The sequence below is a fragment of the Drosophila sechellia genome, chromosome 2R (assembly GCF_004382195.2).
Source record: "Drosophila sechellia strain sech25 chromosome 2R, ASM438219v1, whole genome shotgun sequence".
Classification (NCBI taxonomy): domain Eukaryota; kingdom Metazoa; phylum Arthropoda; class Insecta; order Diptera; family Drosophilidae; genus Drosophila; species Drosophila sechellia.
The window spans coordinates 3,011,841-3,038,087 of record NC_045950.1 but is presented as its reverse complement, the minus strand read 5'-3'; the positions used below and the strand labels follow the sequence as shown (position 1 = coordinate 3,038,087).

Sequence of the window (26,247 nt, the reverse complement as noted above, 5' to 3'; positions counted from 1 at the left end):
AGCCCAAAATAAGCTTTTTTGTTAATTTTGTTAATTTGTCCCGCAAATTATTAAGTTTCCGGAAAAAAGGTCATCTACATCACTGGATTTTGTTGCACATATCCGAATTGATTAGAAATTTTCTGGTTTGTCACTTGCTTTATTGTAAAATATTGAATAAACCGAAATAGCATTTAAACAGGATATGCTGATACCAAGACTTTCATTTTTGCGTGTGTTGCAGAAATGAACTCAAAATAATGCGCGTTGGTAATTTGACCTTAACAAAGTTTGTAGTTAATAACCGGGAGAAGTAGCAAACCGCTTCCTTGAGATCCGCCAATACGGTGTCTTCATTAGGTGGACCAGGTTTAGATGGCGATCTTTAGAATTTGAGCATTCTTGTAATCAATACAAATAAAGGTAATAAGGACAGAAAACCACTTATAAATCCCGTCTCATCTTGCATGTTTCTTTTGACCAAAAGTTTTGGATAAGGCTTATTTATTTCACAATAAGGTAGATTTGCTAGAAGGAAACGTTTCCGACCCTATAATGTACTTTTATTCGTAAAGAGGTTTCTGACATCCTATCTCTGTAAACGCTGAGATTTTCGGAACTATAAAACCTACAATGTTAAGAAAAAGCATTCACGGATTCACGTACAATGTCACGTAATGTCTCTTAGAAAAGTGAAATCCTTTTCATTTTAGATTAAACCGAACATTGACAATATGTTAGCTCGAAACACATTTTTATATGTGTCTTACTAACGCCAAAGTGGAAAATACAAAATGATGTGCATTGTTGTAGCGCTTCATGAAAACGATTCTCCGAGTTTGTTTTTATAGGACTATTCGTAGTCACTTTCTTGTTTGCACCGAATGCATAAACAGAGAACTGCAATTCGAAAGGGAAACTCTCGCTCTCGCCTGATTTCACCACACTGCTCCCTCGATTGGCGCTCCTGCGCTCGACGCGAAAGCTTTTCGGGGGAGCGTAAAAGCTGGGGCAAAGCACTAAGTCCACGATCCCGATCCCTAAAGCTCGGGCAAGGCCTCTTGAATGGCACCGAGATTCCACCAAAATACTTTCAGTTGCGAGCGGACCTCTGCACGGAGTGGAACAAAATCTGAAGAGCAAAGAGTACAGTCCGCGGAAAACGTTCAATTAATAGAAGCAAGAAGCCACATATATAATCTAATTATTCTCGTATATACCCCACATATATCTCGCCTGTGCATATACGAACCCCGTATATATGTATCAGTGAACAAAAAGTTGTTATACATAAAATAAATTGCGAAAGAAGAAACACCATTATCAACTAAAAATAGTGACCGATTCTCAAAGGAATACAAATTTTAATAACGAAAGACCCCAAACGACGAGAACGAATCAATTATACAATTATAACACTATAAACTGTAGAACACACCAAAACGAGCAGACACGCGCACGCATGTTCGCGTTAAGGGGCTAAAGCACATCAGAACCGTAACCGATCGCAGGATGACTTTCACCCGCCTCAAGACTCTCTCGCTGCTCGTGTGTGCTCTGCTGGCCCTGAGTTTTCCCGGACATGTGAGTGGCGCAGGCAACAACAACAACAAGAAGGGCTCGCAGCCAGTGGCGCCTCCGGAGCCGGAGGCCGTCATCGAGGAGGTCAATGCCAAGCAGCTGGAGAAGCTCCTGGCCGACAAGGATTACGTGGCCGTCTTCTGGTGTAAGTGGAGGGGGAGGGGGGTGTGCCAGTGCTCTCGGGGTCGTCCGGGCACCGCTCATTTATCACCAGACCGGACCGGACCGGACTCGAAATAGTAACAGAAGCCATATTATATAAATTTTCGCTAGTGAAAATTCTAAAAATTCACATACAAATGAAAATATGTGAAAAATTCGTTGCTCGAAATGTCCGCGATTTTCATTCGGTTAATTTTTTATTTTTTTCTATTTCTTCATTTCCTCCCCGAGTTGCCAGTAGTCTGTGCTGCCTTCCCTTTTCTATATATTTTTTATTTCTGCGCTATCTTGCGATCTGTTTATGAGTAGAGAAATCTCTCTCGGCTGTGAGAAATCGTCTTTGCAGCTTTTTATATTTTCGATTTTTTAGTCTATTTTGGCGCAAACTTTTGGCACAAAATGTACCTCTGAAGCAGACTTTCATTTCCTTCCAGTTGGCAGCAGATTTCCTGCCCTTTTACATTTATTTTCAATGCCCTCGTCCATTGGTCACCTATTTTCGGGTTACCAAAAAAATGGTTACCGTTCGCGTGAAAGAATGGCTTACTTATTAAATCTCTTTATTAGTTTAAAAATAGATTTGGCCTTTGCGCGCTGTTCCCCAATGTCAAAGTTAATAAACACGAAAGTGATCTTTGGATTGTAATATTCTCCTTTATATGTATACGTATACCTCACGATGTGTTTCATTAGCATTGGCGGCAATTCCAAAAATAATTGTTGACAATGAAAATATTTTAAGTCCAAAAGCCTCAGGCCCAATGATGCTGACCGACAATCGAAATAATCATGGAATATCTACGTAAATGGCAGAGCATTGAATAGTTTTGGCAATCAAATCGCAGATAGTTCAATATGTAAACGAATTCTATCGATAAGCTAAATGTGTTTATTGTTTCAAGTGAACGCTATTTATGTTATTGCACTGCATGCGAAAGCACTCGGATGATTTTAAATCAAACATCCTGCACCTAGTGTACACAGGAAACACCTTAGTGTTGGTAAAGACATTAGGAGTAGCGAGTAGTGGGGATTCAGCCAACTCACGATTACTTTCCAAGCAGTGAAAGATTGTTTTGAACGGATTGCCAAACAATCGAAATGGCTGTTTACTCGGCGATGTATTAATGATTCCGATTTTGCAGTCTGGTCTGCCGTTTAACCAACCAGAACGTTTGTAGAGACGTGGGCCAACGGTGGTCTTTTGCGGCCTGCAATTCATTTCCCTAATAGTGGCCGCATGAATTTTATGAATTAATTTAGAATTTCAGCATATTTGTTGGCAGTTGCTGCCGCATTAATAGCACAGAATTGGCCTGGCGCTGCTGTCATTTTATTCATTCATTCAGGCTTATTTTCGACTGCGCGGTCCGATGATGCATCCTGCATCTACTATAGGAATGAATAATCTTTGCGGCATTTGGCTCCACTTCTGCCAGGGCTTTGGGCTTTCGATTCGAATGGGAATTTAGTTATGGTCTCTTGTGGCGTCACATGCAGCAGTTGCCGACTGTCAATCGCTGCCGGTATCTCTGTGCATATAATCGATCTTGGGTATTCACACGCTCGGTTTCTACGATTTCAGATGCGCGAAGCTGCGTGACCTGTGATAAGGTTTTAGCGGAACTCGAGAAAATCGACGATGACACCGACTCCTTCGGTGTGGACTTCGTGAAAATCAACGACAAACGACTAGCCAAGCAGTATGGCATCAAGAACTTCCCCGCCCTCACCTACTTCAGGTAGGTAACTCCCACACCACGAACAAGACACAAGACCTAATCGAATCGAATCCATACCTCGAAAACCGCAGGGAGAAGGAGCCCATCATATACGATGGCGATCTCATGGACGAGGAAGGAGTGCTCGATTTCCTCACCTCCTTGGAGGCCATGGACTTGCCCGATCGCATCGAGGAGGTCAATGCCAAGATATTGCAGAAGATCATCGAGGACACCGACTTCGTAGCCGTTCTGTTCTGTAAGTGTGAATGACTTGACCGTAGCACATACTAAGTTCTTCAAACGTTTAGCACTCCGAACACTCTAGTGTCGGACACTTGAATTGATGATGTTCTTTTTCAAAGCAGTTGCAGTTTTTAGCGAACACAAACAGTTTAGCTCTCTTGTGACTAAAAATCATACAGCTAGGTACTAGGACTACTATCAAAACTACCTATTCTGTACATTCTATTCCATAAATCAGTATATTTTGCGTATGTCTGTACTCTCTCTATAAATACGTATACTACTTGTAACTAACCGAAGCTAAGTGGCGGCATACTTAACACTTAATATAACTCTCTATATATAATAATAATTTCTCTTCCGGCGGTGTTTCGAACCCTCTTTGAGCCAAAATGCAAAAGGACCATTTATCAATCCAATATCTATTCTATCAAACGACTGCAGGTCCAGATCATGAAACATGCCCGCCCCGGGTTATGGGTAAGTTTTCCGTGAACAGTACTGGGAACCTTCTATCTCGCACTCTCCTTATAATTACCTACTTTGAAACTATGTTTCCCCCAAATTAATTCATTGACAATGTTTTACCCTATTCCGCCATAATTTTCCTGATTCCAGTAATACCAAAGTTGAAATGAAAAGATTATTCCGCAATGCCCACAATTCGATATGTAAATATGTATTTCCTAATTGGCTGCATAACCCAAATAACCGAAAAATCCAGTGTGTGTTGGTGCTTGCTAAGATCGATCGCTAGGGAGATTCAAGTTGATGATGATCTCGACTGGGAAATCTTAATCTCTCCGGCGGCAGCCAAGTTAACGTCGATGGCCTGGGTGAAGGACTCATCCTTAAATAGATACAATCACCACCGTACGAGTAGTAATCCTTAGTAATTCTTTAGAAAAACAAGATCTCTCATTTTCGCGTTCGCTGTCGACCAAGGCAGACACACATATTACGTATACGTATAATAATAAACATTACAACAACAGAAGCAATTCAGATGAATGTCTGGGCTCGGCGCCAGATTATGTTTTTGTCGGCACGACGTCTCCTTCTTCACCCCGAATCAGAACCCAATCCCTAACCCTGTGATTTGGACAAGCCGGTGGATAGCTGGATGGAAATTGGGGATTCGCACAGGTCTATTGAAGTTGGATCAGAATGTGGAAATCTTCGAGCGTGGGAGAATTTCCCCAGAGATGATATTCAAGAGTGGGGTGGCCTTGTGTGAATTTTGGAGAAATGCAGGAATTTACCTATAGAAAATCATAAATTCAATACTTGCAGATGTGGCATGCATACATACATGTACATGTACACACACGGCGATGTGTGTTGGCCAACAACAAAGTATTCGTGGCCATCCGTCTCTTTCCGACACAGCCACCTACAATTTTAATGTTAAAAATAGAAAACTCAAGCAGTTGGTGGGCCAACAAAATGATTTTTCGCTGTTCTTGCTGCTGCTGTTATTTTTGCTTAATTCTGAAACAACTAACTATAGCCACACTCACATGGCGAGTGTGTGAATTCACAAGAACATTTCTGTAGCATCCGCTACACTATCCATAGGTATTTTTATCAAACGCAGACAGCATACAAAAAACAAACGCCTTTCCTAATGCAAGATGCATAGATGCATAGATGCGAACAGCATGTAGGTGAGACAAGACAAGAAATGGTGGCCCATTGTCCCGCCCGCCCCTTCACTGCGCTCCCCCCCCCCCCCCCCTCCGATCCCCCCGCAATTGAGTTTGAATCCATCAGGGGCTGCAGACAGACAGCGCTTTTAATTGCTCTTGCATTCAGCAATACATCAACATGGCGCACACGAGCCGGCAGTGCATGGTTATGGCCAGATCTTCAGTTGTCGCAGCCAAATGCTGGTTTACATAATATACGAATACCTATATACTCGTATCCGTCCGTCCCACTGCAGCTCTATAACTGTGTGTGCGCAGCTCTTCCCCGACTGACTTGCACTATTTTTAGTTAAGTGCAACATTTGCCCATGTCTGCGGCAGGACCAAAAAAATTGGTCAGGTCGTCAGGGAGAAAGTTGGAGGCTCACAAACACGTCTGATTTTCTAGATTTAGCACATATGTGTGTTTTGCCATCATTGTGCATTGTGCAGTAAATTATGAGACATTTTCGCGAGCGAGTGTGTGCGTTGGCCTTGTCACCTTGGCGACACCCACTCAAACAGCTGCTGGGAATGAGTCGCGTTGATCGGGAAAATAAGTATTTTGGTCGGGGTAATGGCTTTTGAAGGCGTGTCATTCTGGGCACTACCGCCGGCTAACTGCATTCGGAAAGGTGCGGTGATAGGTTGCCATAAACATGTGGCCAGGCAGGGAGCCATCACACTGACAAGTTCACCGACAAAGCAACAGAAATAAATATTACGTATACGCAGCGTCGGCCAGAAAAGCGAAAGCTTGCCGAAAACACATTTACGAATGTGGCAAGCACAACGCACGGAAATAGAGGAAAAGGTGAATGCAAGGAGAGAGCTTTTCGGAAAAGAAACCATTCCTCTTTTATTCAACCACTCCGATATGTATGTATTTCCTCTACCAAGACAAACACATTGCAACAGGTTGCACGCAGACTGATAGGGATGTTGTAAACAAATTGTGTAAATAAACGAATCGCCTGGGAGAAAAATGGGGCAACCGTAGCGTTAAGTGGAACTTCATGGCCCTTGCATGCACTCACATCTGTCTGAGATGGCTCCGGAATAACCCCACTTACGGCCGCACGAAACATAATACCTGAATGTTCAGCCTATCCGTGTACTATAATACCCAACACCAGACCCCACCCTGATGTTCTGTGCTCTACTCCTCGCTTACCCAGACGTTACCCCTCTGCCAGAAGGCCCTAATTATCTATTGTTTGCCTGATTCTATGAAACAATCCACCGAATCCGCGATCGCGACCGCCAGACAAACAGCAATGCCGCAAGTGCGCCAAGGCCTTGCAGGAGCTGGAGAATATCGACGACGAGGCTGACCAGCTGGGCATCGGGTTTGTGAAGATACACGACGAGGCCTTGGCCGACGAATACAATCTAGGCAACCTGCCAGCCTTGGTCTATTACCGCCACCAGACTCCAATCATATACGAAGGTACCTCCATCCCAAACCACATTCTCTTGAAACCTGCACCACCACTCAAATCGAACTCAGACCAACATACATCAATCCCATGCTGAGCTCGGTATTCATTTCGCTAATATCGAACTGTGTCTCCAGGTGAACTTCAGCGGGAGGAGGACGTCTTGGAATGGTTGGTGCAGAATAAGTCGACGGGCGATGAAGATGATGTGATTGAAGACGTCACTTCGAAGACTCTGTCGACGCTTATCAGCAATATCGACAACCTGGTTGTGCTGTTTTGTATGTAGATGAGAATTTCCGCGAGGCACGACACGCGATAACCGACTGACATTAATCTGCAGATGATCATGGAAACGACGACTCGATGACCGTGTTGGAGGAGCTAGAGCAAATCGACGACGACTGCGACAAGCATGGCATTCAGTTTGTGAAAATCGACGATGCCAAGGCGGCAGCCGATTACGGAATCGATTCGGTAGGATCCCAGCGAGCTGGCAGTTGAAACGTCTTTGACACGAATAACATAATTCGACCTGCAGATTCCGGCCATTGTTTACTTTGAAAAAGAAATTCCAAATGTGTACGACGGCGATCTCATGGACGAGGAGCAGATTCTGAAATGGTTGTTGGGACAGTTGGAACGGGATGAGATCGAGGACGTCACCGACGAAATGCTCGACACAATGATCAAAGAAGGACGCGTCATTGCCGTGCTGTTCTGTAAATATTGAAACCCCGTACCCATTGCGCATAGCGCCTAAGGTGGCGAACACGTTTTGCTCATACGCTGTTTTCCAGACGACAACAACGACAAGAAGTCCCAGAAAGTACTCGAGGAGCTGGAGAACATTGACGACGAGTGCGACGCATTGGGCATTACTTTCGTGAAGATCGACAATCCCGAGGAGGCCGTTGAATATGGCATCAATAAAGTTCCTAAACTGATATACTTTGAAAAAGGCATTCCAACTATTTACGAGGGCAATCTGGAGGACGAGGAGAAGCTTCTGAAATGGCTAACAGACCAAACGAGTTCCGATCAAATCGAGGACATCACCGACGAAATGTTGGACTTAATCATTGAGAAAATGCCCCACGTTGCTGTTCTTTTCTGTAAGTTATTTCAGGGCCCCACTGCGATTTTGTGCCAGGACGCTTGCGCACTCGACTCCCTATCTCTGTTGATATTGTACAGTTGAATTGGTGTTGTACTTCTGAGGTGACTGCAATCGTAACATTAACCCCGCTTACTAGTAGTAATTTTCAATGGCGCTTGGAAAAAGTATTAACTTAAAACTAAACAATAATAACCAGTAGACCCCTCTTTCGTGAAGGTATCTCTGCAAAGACCGATAGAACAGTGTAGATTGTAGGTTTCACGTTACAAGTTGAGCGAAAAAGCAGTTTGTTGATCAGTTCCTTTCATAGCCTTCCAAGGCGTTGCAGACAATTGTTAAATTATCCTATGAAATCATCTTCGCAGACGACAAAGACCAAAAGAAATCACAGAAAATCCTCGCAGAGCTGGAAAACATCGACGATGAGTGCGATCAGAACGATATTGCCTTTGTCAAGATCGATGATGACAAGGAGGCCAAAGAATGGGGTATCGATGAGATACCATCGATTGTACTCTTTGAACGTGGAATTCCACACATCTACGAGGGTGATCTGATGAAAGAGGATGAGCTGCTTGGCTGGTTGGTGCACCAGAAGCGCTATTCCGAAATTCCCGAGGTCACCGATGAGATGAAGGACAAGTTGGTCGAGAACACCGAGCACTTGGCGGTTATATTCTGTGAGTAGCCCACACTGCTTAAGTACCTACGCCTTTGCAATCATTACCATTCGCCCACAGACGACAAGGACGATAAGCAGGATATGCGCATCCTGAACGAACTGGAGAACATTGATGACGAGCTGGAGAAGGAGGGAATTGTGATTGTCCGCATTGATAACGCCGCTGAGGCCAAGGAATATGGTCTCGATCACTTGCCCGCCCTCATCTACTTCGAGAACAAGATCCCGGCCCTCTACGAAGGCGATCTGATGAACGAGGATGAGGTGCTCGAGTGGCTTCTTGTCCAGAAAAAGACAGCTACTATCGAGGAGGTTACCGACGAGATCCTGGTCACTCTGATCAACGAACACGAATACGTCGTCGTCTTCTTCACGGGTCCCTGCGAGCCCGGAGAGACCTGTGAGCACACTCTGAACGCCCTGGAAAGCATCGACGATGAGTTGGATGAGGCTGGCATCATTTTTGTGACCACTGAGGATACCGGAATCGCCAAGAAATACAATGTCAAGACCTATCCACGCCTGGTGTTCTTCAGGAACCGTGATCCACTTCACTTCACCGGAGATCTGGACGACGAGGACGAGGTGTTGGCCTGGATTACCGACGACGAGACCCTTGAAATTCCCGGAAAAATTGAGGAAGTCAATGTGAAGATGTTGGATAAGATCTTGGCTGAAAACGATCACGTTGTCGTATTCTTCTGTAAGCCAACTGAAAACCTTATATTGTATTGTCCTTAAACCCCTATTTTTGCAGACGCCGAGGGCGATAAGAAGGCCCAAAAGATCCTTAACGAGCTGGAGAACATCGATGACGAATGCGAGGAAAAAGACATTGACTTTGTAAAGACATCCGACGACGATATTGATAAGGAGTACGACCTGCCCGGTCTGCCGGCACTTGCATTTTATAGACATAAGTTTAGAACAATTTACACCGGTGAGTGCTGATGCATTAAATGAAGACTTTATTAGAAAAGGTACATATTTGTAATATTCGTTAAAAGGTGACCTGATGAAGGAAGAGGAAATTCTCGAGTGGGTTATTGATTTGCACGAGTCCACAGCTGATGTCATTGAATCTGTCGATCGTAAGACCCTGCAAGTTCTGATCAACGATGTTGAGCACCTGGCTGTGTTCTTCTGTAAGTGTATTGCTCATTAAATTCAATAAGATCTTTGGTTGACATAAGTTGTTTGTACAACAGATGACGATGAATGCGAATCTTGTTCCGAAATCTTGGAGGAGTTGGAGAACATCGACGATGACACCGACAAGCACGGAATACAATTTGTCAAGTCAAATGATGTTAAGCTGGCTCATGAAATTGGCATTTTCGCATTTCCAGCTTTGGTCTACTACGAGACCGGCGTCCCGATTATGTATGATGGTAAGTTGGTGATCTTTGGTATATTATTACAGCCTGAACTTACAGTCCTTTTTCCTTCAGGTAATCTCAAAAATGAAAACCGTGTGCTGCAGTGGTTAGTCAATCAAAAGAGTAAGCGTCCTTTCTTAAACGTGTTTATGCTTTATAACTCACGCTCATAAGCCAAACTTTCGATACAAAGACAATTAAGACAAAAAAAGATTCCATAAATCTTTAAAAAAAAACAAATCAAATATCATTTACCCGTTTCTTGCCTAAATTAAAAGTACAATACGTAATGATAATTTCTTATATAGGCAATGATGACGGCGACAGTAATGAAAAAATTGTTAAATTGCGCTATCCCAAAGAAAGCGATGAGGATAAAAGAGAAAAGTTAAAGCGTCTGCAGAATTCGATTCGCAAAGAGAGATTACATAAAAAAAAACTAGAAACTGATGATGATGAAAATGGGGATAACGAAGATGAAACAGGGGAGAAAGATACTGATAGGGATGACGATGACGAGGATGATGATGAAAATGGGGACAACGGGGATGACGAAGATGATAATAATGAGGATGACGAGGATGACGAAGGAGATGATAATAACGGGAAAGACGAGGACGAGGATGACGAAGATGAAGATGACAATAATGATGACGACGACGAGGATGATGAAGACGATAATAAAAGAGGCGACGAGGATGACGAAGAGAACAATAATGAGGACAAAGATGAAGATAATGATGGGGACGAGGATGACGGAGATGACAATGAGGACGACAAGGACGAGGATGACGAAGAAGATAATAATGATGACGACGAGGACGACGAAGAAGACAATAATGACGACGAAGAGGATGATGAAGAAGACAATGATAAAGATGACGAGGATGACGAAGAAGATAATAATAAAGACGACGAAGATGACGAAGAGGATAATAATGAAGACGACAAGGACGATGAGGATGGCGACGATGAAGATGAGGACGAAAATGACAACGAAGACAATAAGGGAGATGACGAGGATGATGAGGACGGGGATGACGGGGACGAGGAGGACGATGACGAGGAGGACGGGGACGACGATAACAAAAAGGACAATGATGACGAGGATGATGACGAAGACGGAGACGACCAGGATAAGGATGACGAGGACGCAACAGGGGAGGACGATAATGAGGACGACGAAGATGAAGAAGAGGATATTAAAAGTAAACCAAAATATAGGCACACGGCCAAAGGTCGAACGATACACCGTCTTGCTGACCTTTGCTCAGGTCGGCTTATAGATGAAATAGGTAATACCTGAATGTGAGTTGCCATTGACGCACTAACTGAAGTTGTTCAATGTTTTGTCCAACCCGACTTTAATTCCCTTCCCAACTTCATCCCGCCCGAGAACACATCCTTGTACACTGTACTATGCCAAAAAACACTCTGTAACTTTGACTAAAGTTAATTTCATTGTCTATCTACAGACTTGGGGAAGAGGAATTCAAATAGAAATGCATTTAACCAAGGTAACCACTCTACAATCACGTGATTTGTGTGTCTGTGCTCTGCGCATTGCTTCTGTGCTAAAGCAACTATCATGTGAGGCACAATCTTAATTGGGAATACACAGTCCAGTCAAAATAGCTACCCACATTCGTATACTTTTGATCCTCTTGAATAAGTAATCCTACACCTACATCCGCAGCTTTATCCACTTTCAAAGTCAAATGTCCTTGTTATTGCAAGGACATGTTTAAAGAATATTAAATCATACATAGCTGACACAATGTTTGAAATTATTTAAGCCAGGAAACTTAAGGTTTTTTTATTTAAAAACGTAACTATCTTGATAATGATACAACAATTGTGTTAATACCTAATTTGTTCGACTTATAATTTACTTTCTCATAATACTTTAAGTAATCGTTATGTTTGTTTATATATATTAATTTATAACGATCCTGCTGTTCCATGGAAAATATTTAAGCATATAAACAAAAACAACCATAAGTTCGATCAAGTGAGACGCAGTGAATTCACTGACACTCAGTCGAAAACGAAATGTACAACGTGGGCTTAACTCGACTTTTGATATGTTTGTAAATTAGAATCAAAATCCGAAACTTGTACAGTCAGCATCAAAAGCATTTTGTCAGTTAGTAGTTTTGCAATGTAATTTAAATTATATTTTATAACAATTTCGAATCTCTTCCACTCATAAAGCACGCTTCTACTCTAGAACAAAGAATCTTTCAAGTCTGAGAAAATAATTAAAATCAAATCGAAAATCGTACTAACTGCTCTTTTTCTTTCTCTGTGGTAATATCGGAGGTGTTAAGAAAAGTGTAAAAAGCCAGTTTGCGACTTCTATTCTTAGTTCTAGCCTACAATGATGCACTTTTGTTGAAACCTTTTTAACTTATCGTAACGAACCTTCTGTTGATAGTGAACCAAAAAAAAAAAAACAAAAATCTTTTTAAATTAAACAATCTGACAAAATGTTTTTGTTTGTTTGCTTACACAGATGACGAATGTTTCTATGTTGGATTGGGTCATGACGGCCATTCAGCTAAGCGCGGCAACAATTTCGTGCCCAACGATTACAAACCATTCCAATGCTGTCCAACCAAATTGGAGAAGTCAACGAAAGTTCCTAAGATGACCGCCCAGCGGATCGGGCATAGCGAAGGCGACCAGGGCAAGCGTCCCAGCGGCGGCAACTTCCAGTTCGCCGGCCAGGCGTCCAGCAAATCGTCCACCAAGCCTGCGGCCACCAAGAAGCAGGCCAAGCCCTCCAAGGACACCGATGACGATGATGAGGATGACGATGACAAACCCTTGGTGAAGGTTTCCTATGCCAACAAGCGCTCGGGAGGAAGCAACAAGCCGCAGGCTGGCAAGAAGCCGGTAGGCAAGGGCCAGGACAACGACGACCAGTCGCAGGAGGTGGAGAAGGTATCCAAGCAGAAGTCGACGAAGAAGTCCGGCAAGCTGAATGTCAAATCCGGTACGTAGTCGTTGGACCCTCGAACCAGACACCGTTGTCATTTAGCACTACAAACAATTCGAGATAAAGATTCATTTGACGCCAAGCTCATTGTCCTGTTCCCTGATCACTTTGCTCTAGTTGTGCCCATACTCAGACACATACAGACACACGCACAATTTGGTCGTTACCTTATTTGTTTATTTCTCTTCTCTTTTCTCTCTCTTGTGTCTTGCAGGCATTAATTTTTTCCAAAATCGACTAAAAAATTTGTATGATATCATTTTTCAGGATATCTCTCTGTGGGAGTAAGGCAACAGTTTAACTGAATGTGGATAACCACAGACAGTTAGATAGTGATTGATTGTATGATTGAATGATATACCATACTAAAGTAGCACGTATACGCACTGTTGCCAACTGATAGAACAATTATCAAACCACAACCAATACCAAACCCAAAACCAAAACCAACTCAAAATAGCCAGCCAAAGAACCTTCAATGACAGGTTTCTATAATTAAATGTACATCATCTATGTGTGACTGCAAAAGACAACAACTATGACAAGAACCAACTGAAAACTGAATTCGCAGGCTGTGTGTCCTTGAAGTTGAGGTTTCCTCGCACTAACCCTGAACAGTCTGGCACAAAACCATTGACACATCTTCTGTGCCAGATCAGAACTTACTCCACGTTGTTCCACGTTAAGAAGACCCACGAGTAGCAGAATCACACGAAACCCGAAATAATGATTAATGATCAAGAAAACCTACTAACCGAAACTTTGTTGATATTTTCGCTTTAACTTTCTTCAAGAGGGGCCGACCTGTGTAGGTCGAACCCAGGTCTATAACTAACTAAACCACACATTTGTTGCATTTGCCAACGGATTTCAACAAACTTTGTTCAAACTAAAAGCAATTACTTCGACAAACAACTATAAAACTTCTGAGAACTTTCACTTGTATATTTATTTAGTCAGCAAGCTTTGTTATTAACAAATTAATGGGACATTGTCTTTTGTCAATAACGAACGCCTAAACTTTTTTGATACTACTTCTTTTTGTCGCAATATACAATTTACATTTATGTAGTTAGTCTAATTTAAACAAGGGCCAAAGCATAGCAAACGAACGAACAAACGCATAAAATATTTTTTGAAACAATTTACACCTGACAGTGCCCAACTGTTAGCTAATTCAACTGAGACGTGTCACTATGAGAGCCTCCAACTGTTTGCATAATAACAACATTAAGAACCATAATTTGTAACCACAACTTTTTAGATATGTGGCAGCAGCATACAGGCCGTATACTTAATTTTGTTATGGAATCGAAAATCCAATATTTCTCGCTGAACATGGCCTCGCATATTGTAGCTCGCCATTTTGTTTCATTTGTTTTCTTCTGAGAGCGATTTCTGTACCGCTCGCTGTTGTTTTTGTTATCGGTATTTACAAAATATCGAATTATAAATCTTTATCATTATGTTTTCTTAAGCTAAAGCCTACCAATCTACACGCAATTGTAACTAAATCCAATATATATGTAAACAAATTTTGTTGAACAGCAGCTGATAAGTCAAGATTTTCGAAATGGAAATTGTCAGATCGTAAGAATCAAACGCAAATCGACATAAAGCACTTTTGTAAACATAGCTCCCGAATGAAATTGTAAGAATATTTAATAAAAGCCATCCAACTCAATAAACTTAGGTTCTCTTATTTATAAAAACTTTAAAGCACTGTTAAAATACGCAATTCTTTGTCTTAAATAATTTCAAACATACAGGCCACAAAAAATCTTGAAATATATTCTTGAAAACCTTGACGATGTACATATTTATGAATGTATGTTTGTCAGTGGCAACTGTCCCCCTCAAAAACCATATATTTTGAGTCATAGGCTGCCAAATGTAACATTGTTTATGGCCGGGTGCGGATTTGGCAAAGTGCCGATTTCGAATTTCATTTGGGCGGGGGTGGGAATAAACAAAGCGATCATTAATTTTGCATACATATTCAAGATTAAAGCTGATGATTGATTGACAAACTGCAGCCACCAGGTATGTGCCACCAAATGGACGACGAGCCAGACACTTCGACCAAAGACATGGAAATACGATGAGTTCTAACCATTTTGTTTGGTTTTGCTAACAGGTAACATTGCAAGCAATCAGGACGTCTTCAACTGGATTCTCGAACAGAAGGCCGACCAAAGCATTCAGCTCATTAATCGTGACCAACTTTTCGAGTATATAGGCACCAAAGACTTTTTAGCGGTTGTTTTTTGTAAGTATACCTCGGGAACGGTGTTTAGGTAAATTAAATGCTAAGGAATCCAAGAGGTTTTCACATACTTTTAGTAAATCGCGCCCACTAAAAACTGTAACTGCCCAAAAACACAAAAGCAAAATATAATTTCTACGGAATAAGTCTCTCAGAATCTGAATATCTTTATCCAATACTCGAAATATTCATGTTAATGCCATTGGGATATCGCTTGCAATTGCAGACAAAGAAGATGATCCTGACTCGCCACGAGTGCTGCGGCACATCGAACTAATCGACGACGAGGCTGCGGAATATGGCATTTACATAGTGAAGATGCACGACAAGCTGATGGCCAAGAAGTACGGCTTCAGGAATCCCCCGGGACTGACGTATTTCCGCAAGGGCAAGTATATCAACTACGACGGCGATATCGATGACGAGGAGGAGGTCCTGGACTGGCTAACGAGCCCGGCCAACATGGAGATGACCGATCACATCGAGCAGGTAAACCGCAAGATGTTTGAGAAGATCCGCAAGAACTCCGACTACGTAGCGGTGATATTCTGTAAGTCCTCGGTGTCCGCAGTTGATTGGACTACTTTATGAACCCACAACTTACCCTCAGATAGCGATGAGTGCAAGCAGTGTCCTCGCGTCCTGGCGGAGGTGGAGCACATTGACGACGAAGCGGATAAGGCGGGCATCGACTTCGTCAAAATCGACGATAAGCAGATGGCCAAGGAGTACGGAGTGTTCGCCCTGCCTGCCATTGTCTTCTTCAAGCCCACATCCAAGGAGCCAGTTATATACGCCGGTAGGTGTTCCCAGTTAAGAAAGGTGTTAGTTCAGTGCGTAAACTCGTTTCCCTGCAGGTGATCTTTACGAAGAAGAACAGATCCTAACTTGGCTGATCACGCAAAAGGATCCAAGTGGAGATGTTATCGAAGATCTCGAAGGCGAAAGACTGGTTCATCTGATTGAAGAGTCTGGCTCCATCGCAGTCTACTTTTGTAAGTTTGCAACCGAAAGCACTCTGTGATTCAACCGATGAATTTTCAATATCTCTGAGGACCAAGGTTTTAAGTGCTGCAATCTGTTTGGTGGTATCAATTCGCACAAAGTACAACGTCCAATTTGATGTTCACTTCACGTTATGTCCTTCTTTTTAAATGTAGAATTATTAACCATATGTTTCATCGCGTATAACGTACTTTATGGGTTTGGTGCCACGCTTTTGCGCAAACAGTTTGCAGCGAACTGTGTGTTTATGATCGTAGATAACCATTTAGATAAATCTAGTCTAAGCCTCTTATCAGCGCTCTGTGTATCTAACCGAACAAGACTTTATTTATATTTCTATTTACGACTGTGCTCTCTGAAATCTCAAACCGAACCACACAAATCGATACCCAAACGTAGGGAACAAGACCAAGTGCGACATTTGTAATTCGAAAGCGGCTCGCAAGGCGCGGCTGAAAAAGGAGCGCGATCAGCACCAGCAGGAGGGCGGAGCAGCCAGCGCCGCTGCCGCCTTCGGCAGTGAGGCGGATCCTTCCGAGGCGGCCGCTGGCGGGGCGGAGGATGCGCCAGCGGCAGGTTCTGAGGGGGATTCCCCGCCAGCCTCTGCAGCTGCTCCAGCGGATGCGTCAACTGGCAAGCAAGAGGATGGTAGCCACCCTTTCTGTATAGAACTCGTGCAACTGGAATGAGTCCAAGAATGTTTAACCACTTAACCCAGCACAACCAGACACCAATAGCCAACGCACACTAGACACACTTCCTCCTTGTACAGCGAATGTAAAAACCCCAACGAATATAGAATCTCCATCCGAAACCCACTGTATCTATTTGTTGCTCCAACTCTGTCGACTCCTTCTATCTATTCTCAACGTTAGCTGTTATCTTCCTCATCCCCGATAAGATTTATTCTTTATATTCAGTTCGATATTATTTGAATTATAACTGCTGATTCCAACGTACACGTATAGAGATAGCTATTCTGATGCACTGGCTCTAAGGTACACTCACTTATCAGTACCTGAAAACGTGCTAGTGGAATCAGGACTTATAAAACGTACTATCATACTTCCCTTCAACTTCTGCTCTGCTTTTTATGTAGTGCTTGTGTAGTACCCCGTATGTCGAGTCCTTGTGTACAGTACGTGTTGAGTAATTGTAATCATATACTCCTCAACCCCACTTTGACAATCAGATGCGGATGGCTGCGAGCAGTGCACCAAGGTTCTGGAGGAGCTGGAAAACATCGACGATGATTGCGACAAGCACGGCATAACATTCGTTAAGACCAGGGACTTCTCCGTGGCCGACGGCTATGGCGTGCACGAGTATCCGGCTCTAGTTTACTTCGAGGGAGGAATCCCCAACGTATTCGAGGGTGAAGCAGCCATCAATCGATGGGCATTCCTTGCTAAGCCATTGTCTTTACAGGCGAACTGAGCGAGGAGGAGGAGGTGCTCCAGTGGCTGATCACCCAGAAGACCGAAGATCGTATTGAGCTGATCACTCGCCAGATGCTGGAGACAATGGTGGAGGAGACGCAGTACCTGGCCGTCTATTTCTGTGAGTAGCTCCTATCGATCGGACTCTGGTTCGATTGGCCCACTGTTCTCCATCACTTTATCATGATCTACCACATTCTGAATTATTGTATCCTCCCCGCCCCACACTGCATCGACCATAAACCACAATCTGTCTCAATCCCTGTCTCAAACCGAACCCGTAAACGAAAACGAAACCGCAACCGTACCGACCTCAGTGCCACCAGAGCGCAATGGGAAGCAACCCGCTTTCTGCCGCAGTTTCTGCTCCCCCTCTAGTCTTAAAGAAAGCAACCTGACCACCACCAAATCCACAAAACACTCATCCAGCCAATTCGTACAAAACTACATCTCACGTAAAAGAAAACGTATCGAAAAACAAGGTATTCCTTCCGTATTCCACGTGCAAACAATAAAAAACTCCCAAGCTCCGACTTCGCATGCTCGATGGAGCCCTAACCACGTCTAACCCTCCGTAGGAGCTCTGTTCTATGCCCAGAATCGAATCCTGACTGCACTAAACCAGGCTTCCATCGTATTACGACCAAACTAAATGATGAGATATCTGCATGCCCTTCCTTTGCTGTTTATAAATAATTTGCGTTCCAAATTTCTAGAATTCACTGGAATTTAGTTTGGACGGGAATACCTTTTTGTTACGGCGTTTTCTTTGCCTCTTACACTATAGCTAACCGATTCTCAAGCTTCGCTCTAATTATAAACACTAATTACAACGGGGTAACTACTGACCTATCATGCATTTTCGGCAGACAAAATCAACTGCAACATATGCGACCAGATACTAGAGGGCTTGGAACTGATCGATGACGAATGCGACGTGTTCGGCATTCATATGGTCAAGATCCAGGATCCGCAGCTGGCAAAACGTTACTCGATCAAGACGTTCCCGGCCTTGGTTTATTTCAGGTAAGTGTCAAGAGTGTCTACCCACTAAACTTCTAAGGCATACGAACTTGTGTGCAGAAATGGAAACCCATTACTGTTTGAGGGGGATCTTCAGAACGAGCAATCAGTGTTGGAATGGCTCATCGATGATGACAACCGCGAGTTGGCCGATGAAATCGAGGAGGTCAACGAGCGTATGCTGGATCGCCTAATGGCGGAGTCCACTCTATTGGTCGTTTTCTTTTGTGAGTATCACAGCTTTAATGAATTTAGAGATGGTCTTATAACTCATCTCTCACTTATGCAGATGACGATGATTGTGCTGAGTGCGAAGAGATTTTGGAAGAGCTGGAGGAGATCGATGGCGAGGCAGACATGTTCGGCATTGACTTCGTAAAGATTGCTAGTATCCAGGCGGCCAAGAAATACGAGATAGTGAATATACCTTCCCTCGTTTATTTCCGGTAGGTGATACTCAAAGCTATAGGTGAAGTTTTTTAACCCTTCACCACTTTAGAAAACAAGTGCCCGTCCTCTACGACGGCGACCTACACCAACACGACAAGGTGATCACCTGGCTAACGTCGCAGGATGTATTCGAGATCAAAAACGAAATAGAAGAAGTCAACCGAAAGATGCTCGACAAGCTACTCGAGGAGAATGAGTTCTTGGCCGTTTTCTTCTGTGAGTTCACTATCCTTTCTGAAACATTTTCGATTAGTACAAACGTGCGTGTCACTTAGACGAACACAATCAGCCGGACAGTACTGCAGCGCTGGAAAAACTGGAGAACATCGACAGCGAGACGGATAACCTGGACATCACCTTCGTGAAGATGGCCGACTCTCGGTATGCCAAGAAATGGGGCGTCACCAAGCTGCCGGCAATGGTCTACTTCCGCCGTCGGTTCCCCAGCATATACAGGGGTATGTCCTTGGCAACGTGAAGCGAGCAAAGAAGGAATCTCAATCTAATTCTCATTCAAGGTGATCTGTTATCCGAGGACGAAGTGCTGGAGTGGCTGCGCAAGAACCGCTTCCGCCAGCCCGAGCTGAACATCTTTATGTACGCCCTGATTGCGCTGGCGGTGGCCTTTGTGGTCTACACCGCCTTCCTGCTGCAGTGCTTCAAGCCGGCGCCACCGCCTCCTGTCCAGCACCCCAAGCAGTCGTGAATGGTGGCGGGCGGGGAATTGGGAAGAATGTACTGAACCATGTTGAACGGCTGTCAACTTCGATGGAGGGTTTTCGACAAGACACACAAAAGCGAGCGAGCCAAACTTGAAATGATTATCCAAAGTCACAATAATACACGCATATCTATGCACATTAAACTGTCATCCAATCGTCTAAATTAGACGCATGAAAACCACTTGTTTGGAGACAATCCATTGCTTTTGAAATATCTTTTGAGACAACTTGATAACTTCAACAAACTCTGATGCTTCCATTAATATCAAAACTCATGTATGTCACATTACACATTTATTTGTCTTCTCACCCGTGTACATCATGGAAATCAATTACAGAAGAACACTATCAAGTCATAGTAATTACGTTAAATTTAAATTTAAACGCCATAATATTGTGTAATAAATGCCAATAATAATTTTTACAATAACTCATTTACGGCCTATGATACTTAATAAACTATTGGATGATGTATGTAAAATTGTTCGTTGGGAATGTCTTATTTTGATCATGATACAGCATAGGTAAAGTCCATGGTCAATATCATTTGGATTCAATCGCGGCAATTCGTTTTGCTCTGTAATGATGAACTCCAAATAAGAACACAAGTCCGTTTTAAGTTGAATGCAGCCGTCGGGCTGACTTATATTTATTCAATTTCTTCTTTTTTAAAGTAGGCAGAAATGGTTCTGCCAGCTCAACGTCTACAGAGGGTCTGATTTGTCAGTTTTGAATATATTTGGACTTAGGCTAATCCGCGTAGCTGCGCTGCCGGGTACGCCAGCGGCGGAGCGGCGTTCTTATGTATATCTTATATATCTAGGCTTATCGGGAGAGCGAGCTATGTATGTACGTATGTAATATGCATTTGGTCGGCGTCGGAATGCTGAGCATGCACTTATACTTTGTGGCCTTCAAGTGGGCGATGCACTTATACTTTGTGGCCTTCAAGTGGGCGATCATGTTACATCCGCCCTGGGCCTTACTGCGTGCATAAACATAAACATAAACATAGCAACAAAGTGCTGCCATATGTTAATATGCTATTTTATTTAATTGTTCTTAATATTGCATAGGCACATACTACATCTCCCTCCTTTTGAAAAATAACGTAACCTAGTGAAGTTATTTTAATTATTAAATGCCAATTATTTTATTTGAACATTTTTTTTTTAATTTTGTTTGTGTGTTTGTTTGAACAACAATAGTATTATTAATATAAAAGTTGATTTTGTAATGCAAAGATAAAAATATACATAGTGTATGGAAAATTTTGTAATAATGATTAAGGAAAATATAAGTTTAAAATCAATCATGAATGAAATTTCTTTAATCTATCTTTATGAACTACTTGCTTCTTATTTTTATTAGTAAGTAGCGTAATATTGTTATTATCTCCTATGCTTTCTATCTTATAGGGCCCCGTGTATTTAAAGTCTAATTTATGACCTACCTCATTTCTTAGTAAAACTTTATCTCCTACTTCTAACTCTATGTCATTTACTTTTAAGTCGTAATTTTCCTTATTTTTCTCTTTGTGTGCTTCAAGCAGTTTTCTTGCTCTAGCGTATGCTACTTCTAACCTATATTCATCTATGTTATATATTGGTTCTATGCTATGTAGTTTATTAAAATGTTTTGGTAAATTACTTGTTCTACCGAAAACTAATTCATATGGACAGTAATTATGTACCATAGATGGGGTCGTGTTGAAGCAGTATACGAAATATTGAAGCCATACGTCCCAATCGGTTTTGTCCGCCGATATGTAGGATCGTATATACTCGTTTAAAGTTCTATGACTTCTTTCTACTACTCCAACTGTCTGGTGGTGATGAGCTGTTGATGTTTTTTTTTTATTTTCAAATATTTACATAGGTCAGTAATTATTGAATTCTTATACTCTGTTCCCATGTCCGTTATGAACGTCTTCATTGGACCGTACTTTAGAATAAAAGATTCAAATACAGCTTTTGCGACTGTTTTTGCGCTTTTATTTGCTATTGGTATGGCAACTAAGTACTTGGTTAAATCACATATGAGAGTGACTGCGTACTCGTTACCATTTTCTGACTTAGGTAGTGGACCAATTGTGTCCACGACAACTCTATCGAAAGCATGTTCTGGTGTGTCGGTTATAGTCATTGGGGTCTTTATATGCTTTGTTGTTTTTGCTTTTTGGCATTTTTGACATTTTCTTACGTACTCTTTTATGTATTTACTCATATTTTTCCAGTAGTAATGTCTTTTGACCTTGGCCATGGTTTTTATAATGCCTGTATGCCCTCCTTGTATTGGATCATCATTACAACTGACAAATCAGACCCTCTGTAGACGTTGAGCTGGCAGAACCATTTCTGCCTACTTTAAAATCAAAAGAAGAAATTGAATAAATATAAGTCAGCCCGACGGCTGCATTCAACTTAAAACGGACTTGTGTTCTTATTTGGAGTTCATCATTACATGGCGACCGTGACAGTCGTCCAACGCTGGACGAATTGACCAAAGCTGGTGAAGACAAAGGAATACTGGACTGGAAGAAGACACATTACCGAGGAATAATTAAATTGAATTCCCAAAACTAAGGGGAAATCTGAGTGAGTAGAGTTCTATTGAGTATGGGAAAACACCGTGGCGGTTTGAAAACTAAGCTGAATAAACTTATAGCCCACGTACGGGGCTAATATACGGTCAGCAAACGACACCGGTTTGGACGAAAGCTCTAAAGCTACATGCAGAGCTAAACCACTTGCTGCAATATCAGCAAGAATTAAAGACCCATAAACTCGAGAAACTCACTCAGATAATATTAAAAATATACCCAAAATTAATGAAGTTCCAAAATACCAGGCATGTCCAGCACCAGCACCAGCATTAACAAAGCCGAAGAAGTCCTGTCCCCCTGGCTGCGAAGGAATCTGGAGTCCTCACTGCTTGGGGACTTGTGAGCAGCCATCGACATCGTCAGCGGCCAAACAATAGACAGCAGGGAGGGAGTGTCAGCGTGCCACCCCCGGCGACGCCCAGCTGACACCTGATGAGCATCAGCAACATTAAATATATAATAAATATAAAATATATATATAAGAAAACTGTAAGAAATATTGTAAAACGGAGCATATACTATTATGCCCTGTTAACCCAATATGGCCCGTGAAGCCATAGCTAGAATCAGGCAGGCAACAATGTAAAATACCATTTTTTTACTCTTGCGAACATTGAAAACAAAAATTATAAATAAATAATTCCAAACATAAATGTCTGTAGAGACAAATGGAATAAGTAAAACTAAAAATATAAATATATATAAAGAAGATTCTCTACCAAAATATAAAATTAGTATACCCAAAATGGGTCTAATAGACACTAAAACTGTGGACCCTACAGCCAATGTTATAAGTAAAGTCGAAGTCCAAAATGCACATTTGTTCTGTATAACCATAATACTAATTGTAATCGCACTAATTATGGTATCCAATGCATTAATAAAAATATACAAATTGCACAACAAGTGTCTTAAGAAACGATACCGTAGCACTGCTAACGGCTTAGATAATATTTAAGGAAGATCTTGAAGAAACTCAATTATGAATGAAAATATGAGAAAAATTTTATGAAGAAAAAAAATAATAAATAAAAATATAAACGTAATATTGAATTTATCTAGATTAGAACCTAAAACAAAAAAACTACAAATGCATAAATTTGAAGATATGAGTATACCACAGCATGGACTGGGAAAAGCTTGTTGATCAGATAAAAGATCCAAATGAAAATTTCAGAAAATCTTATAAATGATTAACGCAAAACAGATCAATACAAGCTGTAACAATTAATAAGAATGCCCAAATCTTGGTAAATACTTATAATGAAGTCAGAGAGCTGATCCAACAAAATAGAAAGAATTTGGACACCAAACAGTGTGCTAAAGCTTTGGAACTACTGGTAACATTAAGAGAAAAATGAATATTTATAAAAAATAAATTCAGTCTCCAGATAGAAATTCCAACCATAGTAAACACTCCGCTAAGAATAAATTTGAATGAAGACAGCACTAACTCTGACGAAGAAGATAGGACTATAGTCAAAGAAGATATTAAAGAGGAAGATCTTCACGATCTAACTTTACCAGCAAAATTAATGCTGAAGGACGAAGATAAAACAAACAACGCAGCTGACTCCGAAAATAAAGTAACCATGGCAGAACAAGCAGCAGCCATTAGGTCGTACATTAAGGAAGTCGCTTGCACAGTGCCAGAATTTGATGGGCAAAAGATCCATTTACAAAGATTCATTAAGGCAATCAAACTGGTAGACCTAGCTAAAGGACCATATGAACCCATTGCAGTTGAGGTCATTAAGTCAAAAATAGTTGGCACAATTTTGAACTCAGTTGAAAATGAAACTACGATTCCGGCAATTATAAACAAATTGCAGAAAGTAGTCGTAGGTGAAACATCCAGTAATGTCAAGGCAAAACTAGCAACAGTTCAGCAAAGAGGTAAAACTGCAATGCAATTTACCGCTGAAGTTGATAGGCTGAGAAAGCTATTAGAAGCTTCCTTTATCGATGAGGGTATACCTCTCGAACATGCCACTGGTCTAAGCACTAAAGAGGCAATAGACACAATGATAAATCGTGCTGAGCACGAAAGTATAAAAACAGTACTGGAAGCAGGGACTTGCACCACTATGGATGCAGCGATAAGCGCATACATAAGAACGAGCGCTAGAGTTACCGGTGACATCAATAAAGTGATGTACTTTAGAGGTAACAGATCCAACAGAGGATACGGAAATGCCAATAGAGGTGGTAACCGAGGTAGAGGCTTCAATAACAATAGTAATAGAGGCAACTACAATAACGGTTACCAAAATAACGGTTACCAGAATAACGGTTATCAAAACCGCTATAATGGAAATAATAATAATAACCGCTATAATGGCTATAACAGAGGCCGCAATAATGGAAATAGAGGCCGTAACAACAAGCAGAACAACTATAACGGAAATAATGCAAATGTACGAGTAATCCAAGATCAGGGAAACTCGCAACAGCATTTAGGTAATCAGTAGAAGAAGATCGTAGAGTATACACCATCAATTATAATCTCAACATATTTTCTACATTCATTCATGCCGAAACAGGCGTAAAACTAGTTTTTCTACTTGATACAGGTGCAGATATATCTATTCTCAAAGAGAACTCTGACAAATTTTCTAATATTCAAATAACTAACAAAATAAACATTCAAGGCATAAGCCAACAGAAAATTCTGTCGCGATTTCTATTTCTATTTTCACTATTTGCCTGAACTACATTGTAGTTCGAAAGTGGCTCATATTTTAAAGTGTCCATATTGACTAATTGGTCAGAATCTGTCGTGATTAAAATTCGGACAACTGTATTACTTGATGTTGCGATTGTATTTGAAACATAAATACCAGTTTGAATTTCCTGGTTTGGAATTAAACTGTTATCATCTTTGGATGATACTATTAATCTTCGGACAACTTGGGATCTTGCTGGTAATAAAGTTGTGTTAATACAAGAGCTGTATGTTATGGGAATATAAATTGGAAATTTAAAATTGTTGTGTCTAATTATAAACCAATCTTCTTCTGGGTTTAAATCAATTTGGCAATTATATTTTTTAATGAAATCTATTCCTATTATTCCATCACACGGTATGGTAAAATTTTTATCTACTAAATGAAAGTCGTGTGGGATAATGTATTTACCTGTCTGTATCTCAATAAAAGTCTGTCCTCGCGACTGAATTTTCTGTTGGCTTATGCCTTGAATGTTTATTTTGTTAGTTATTTGAATATTAGAAAATTTGTCAGAGTTCTCTTTGAGAATAGATATATCTGCACCTGTATCAAGTAGAAAAACTAGTTTTACGCCTGTTTCGGCATGAATGAATGTAGAAAATATGTTGAGATTATAATTGATGGTGTATACTCTACGATCTTCTTCTACTGATTACCTAAATGCTGTTGCGAGTTTCCCTGATCTTGGATTACTCGTACATTTGCATTATTTCCGTTATAGTTGTTCTGCTTGTTGTTACGGCCTCTATTTCCATTATTGCGGCCTCTGTTATAGCCATTATAGCGGTTATTATTATTATTTCCATTATAGCGGTTTTGATAACCGTTATTCTGGTAACCGTTATTTTGGTAACCGTTATTGTAGTTGCCTCTATTACTATTGTTATTGAAGCCTCTACCTCGGTTACCACCTCTATTGGCATTTCCGTATCCTCTGTTGGATCTGTTACCTCTAAAGTACATCACTTTATTGATGTCACCGGTAACTCTAGCGCTCGTTCTTATGTATG

At 41.5% G+C, this 26,247-nt stretch overlaps 1 protein-coding gene across 18 annotated transcripts; it reads left to right on the top strand.

Annotated features, from left to right (window-relative positions):
• The first annotated feature begins 1,072 nt into the window (after nucleotides 1-1,072).
• Nucleotides 1,073-20,337, top strand: LOC6607885 (FK506-binding protein 5). Of its 18 annotated transcripts, XM_032714212.1 has the most exons (28): nucleotides 1,074-1,705; nucleotides 3,308-3,464; nucleotides 3,536-3,702; nucleotides 4,134-4,169; nucleotides 6,645-6,827; nucleotides 6,954-7,097; nucleotides 7,160-7,293; nucleotides 7,358-7,538; nucleotides 7,617-7,931; nucleotides 8,302-8,616; nucleotides 8,677-9,321; nucleotides 9,376-9,558; nucleotides 9,626-9,763; nucleotides 9,827-10,009; nucleotides 15,136-15,267; nucleotides 15,491-15,814; nucleotides 15,875-16,063; nucleotides 16,122-16,259; nucleotides 16,669-16,917; nucleotides 17,462-17,644; nucleotides 17,698-17,829; nucleotides 18,026-18,190; nucleotides 18,578-18,734; nucleotides 18,792-18,958; nucleotides 19,021-19,177; nucleotides 19,231-19,397; nucleotides 19,457-19,639; nucleotides 19,700-20,337. In XM_032714212.1, the coding sequence occupies exons 1-28, from the start codon at nucleotides 1,492-1,494 to the stop codon at nucleotides 19,885-19,887; spliced, it is 5,526 nt and encodes a 1,841-aa protein (XP_032570103.1). In that variant the 5' UTR covers nucleotides 1,074-1,491; the 3' UTR covers nucleotides 19,888-20,337. The 18 variants fall into 18 exon arrangements, with proteins under 18 accessions (XP_032570119.1, XP_032570103.1, XP_032570105.1 ...); XM_032714214.1 differs by lacking the exon at nucleotides 4,134-4,169; XM_032714216.1 differs by lacking the exon at nucleotides 16,669-16,917 and having other exon boundaries at nucleotides 1,075-1,705.
• Nucleotides 20,338-26,247: the final 5,910 nt, after the last annotated feature.

What these genes read in the sequence shown, in the direction of transcription:
- LOC6607885 (XM_032714212.1), top strand. Translation starts at nt 1,492, where the DNA reads ATGACTTTCACCCGCCTCAAGACTCTCTCGCTGCTCGTGTGTGCTCTG. An exon ending in AATCCCCAACGTATTCGAGG is followed by an intron (nt 17,645 to 17,697) that starts GTGAAGCAGCCA and finishes TTGTCTTTACAG; the next exon opens with GCGAACTGAGCGAGGAGGAG. An exon ending in GTACCTGGCCGTCTATTTCT is followed by an intron (nt 17,830 to 18,025) that starts GTGAGTAGCTCC and finishes TACCGACCTCAG; the next exon opens with TGCCACCAGAGCGCAATGGG.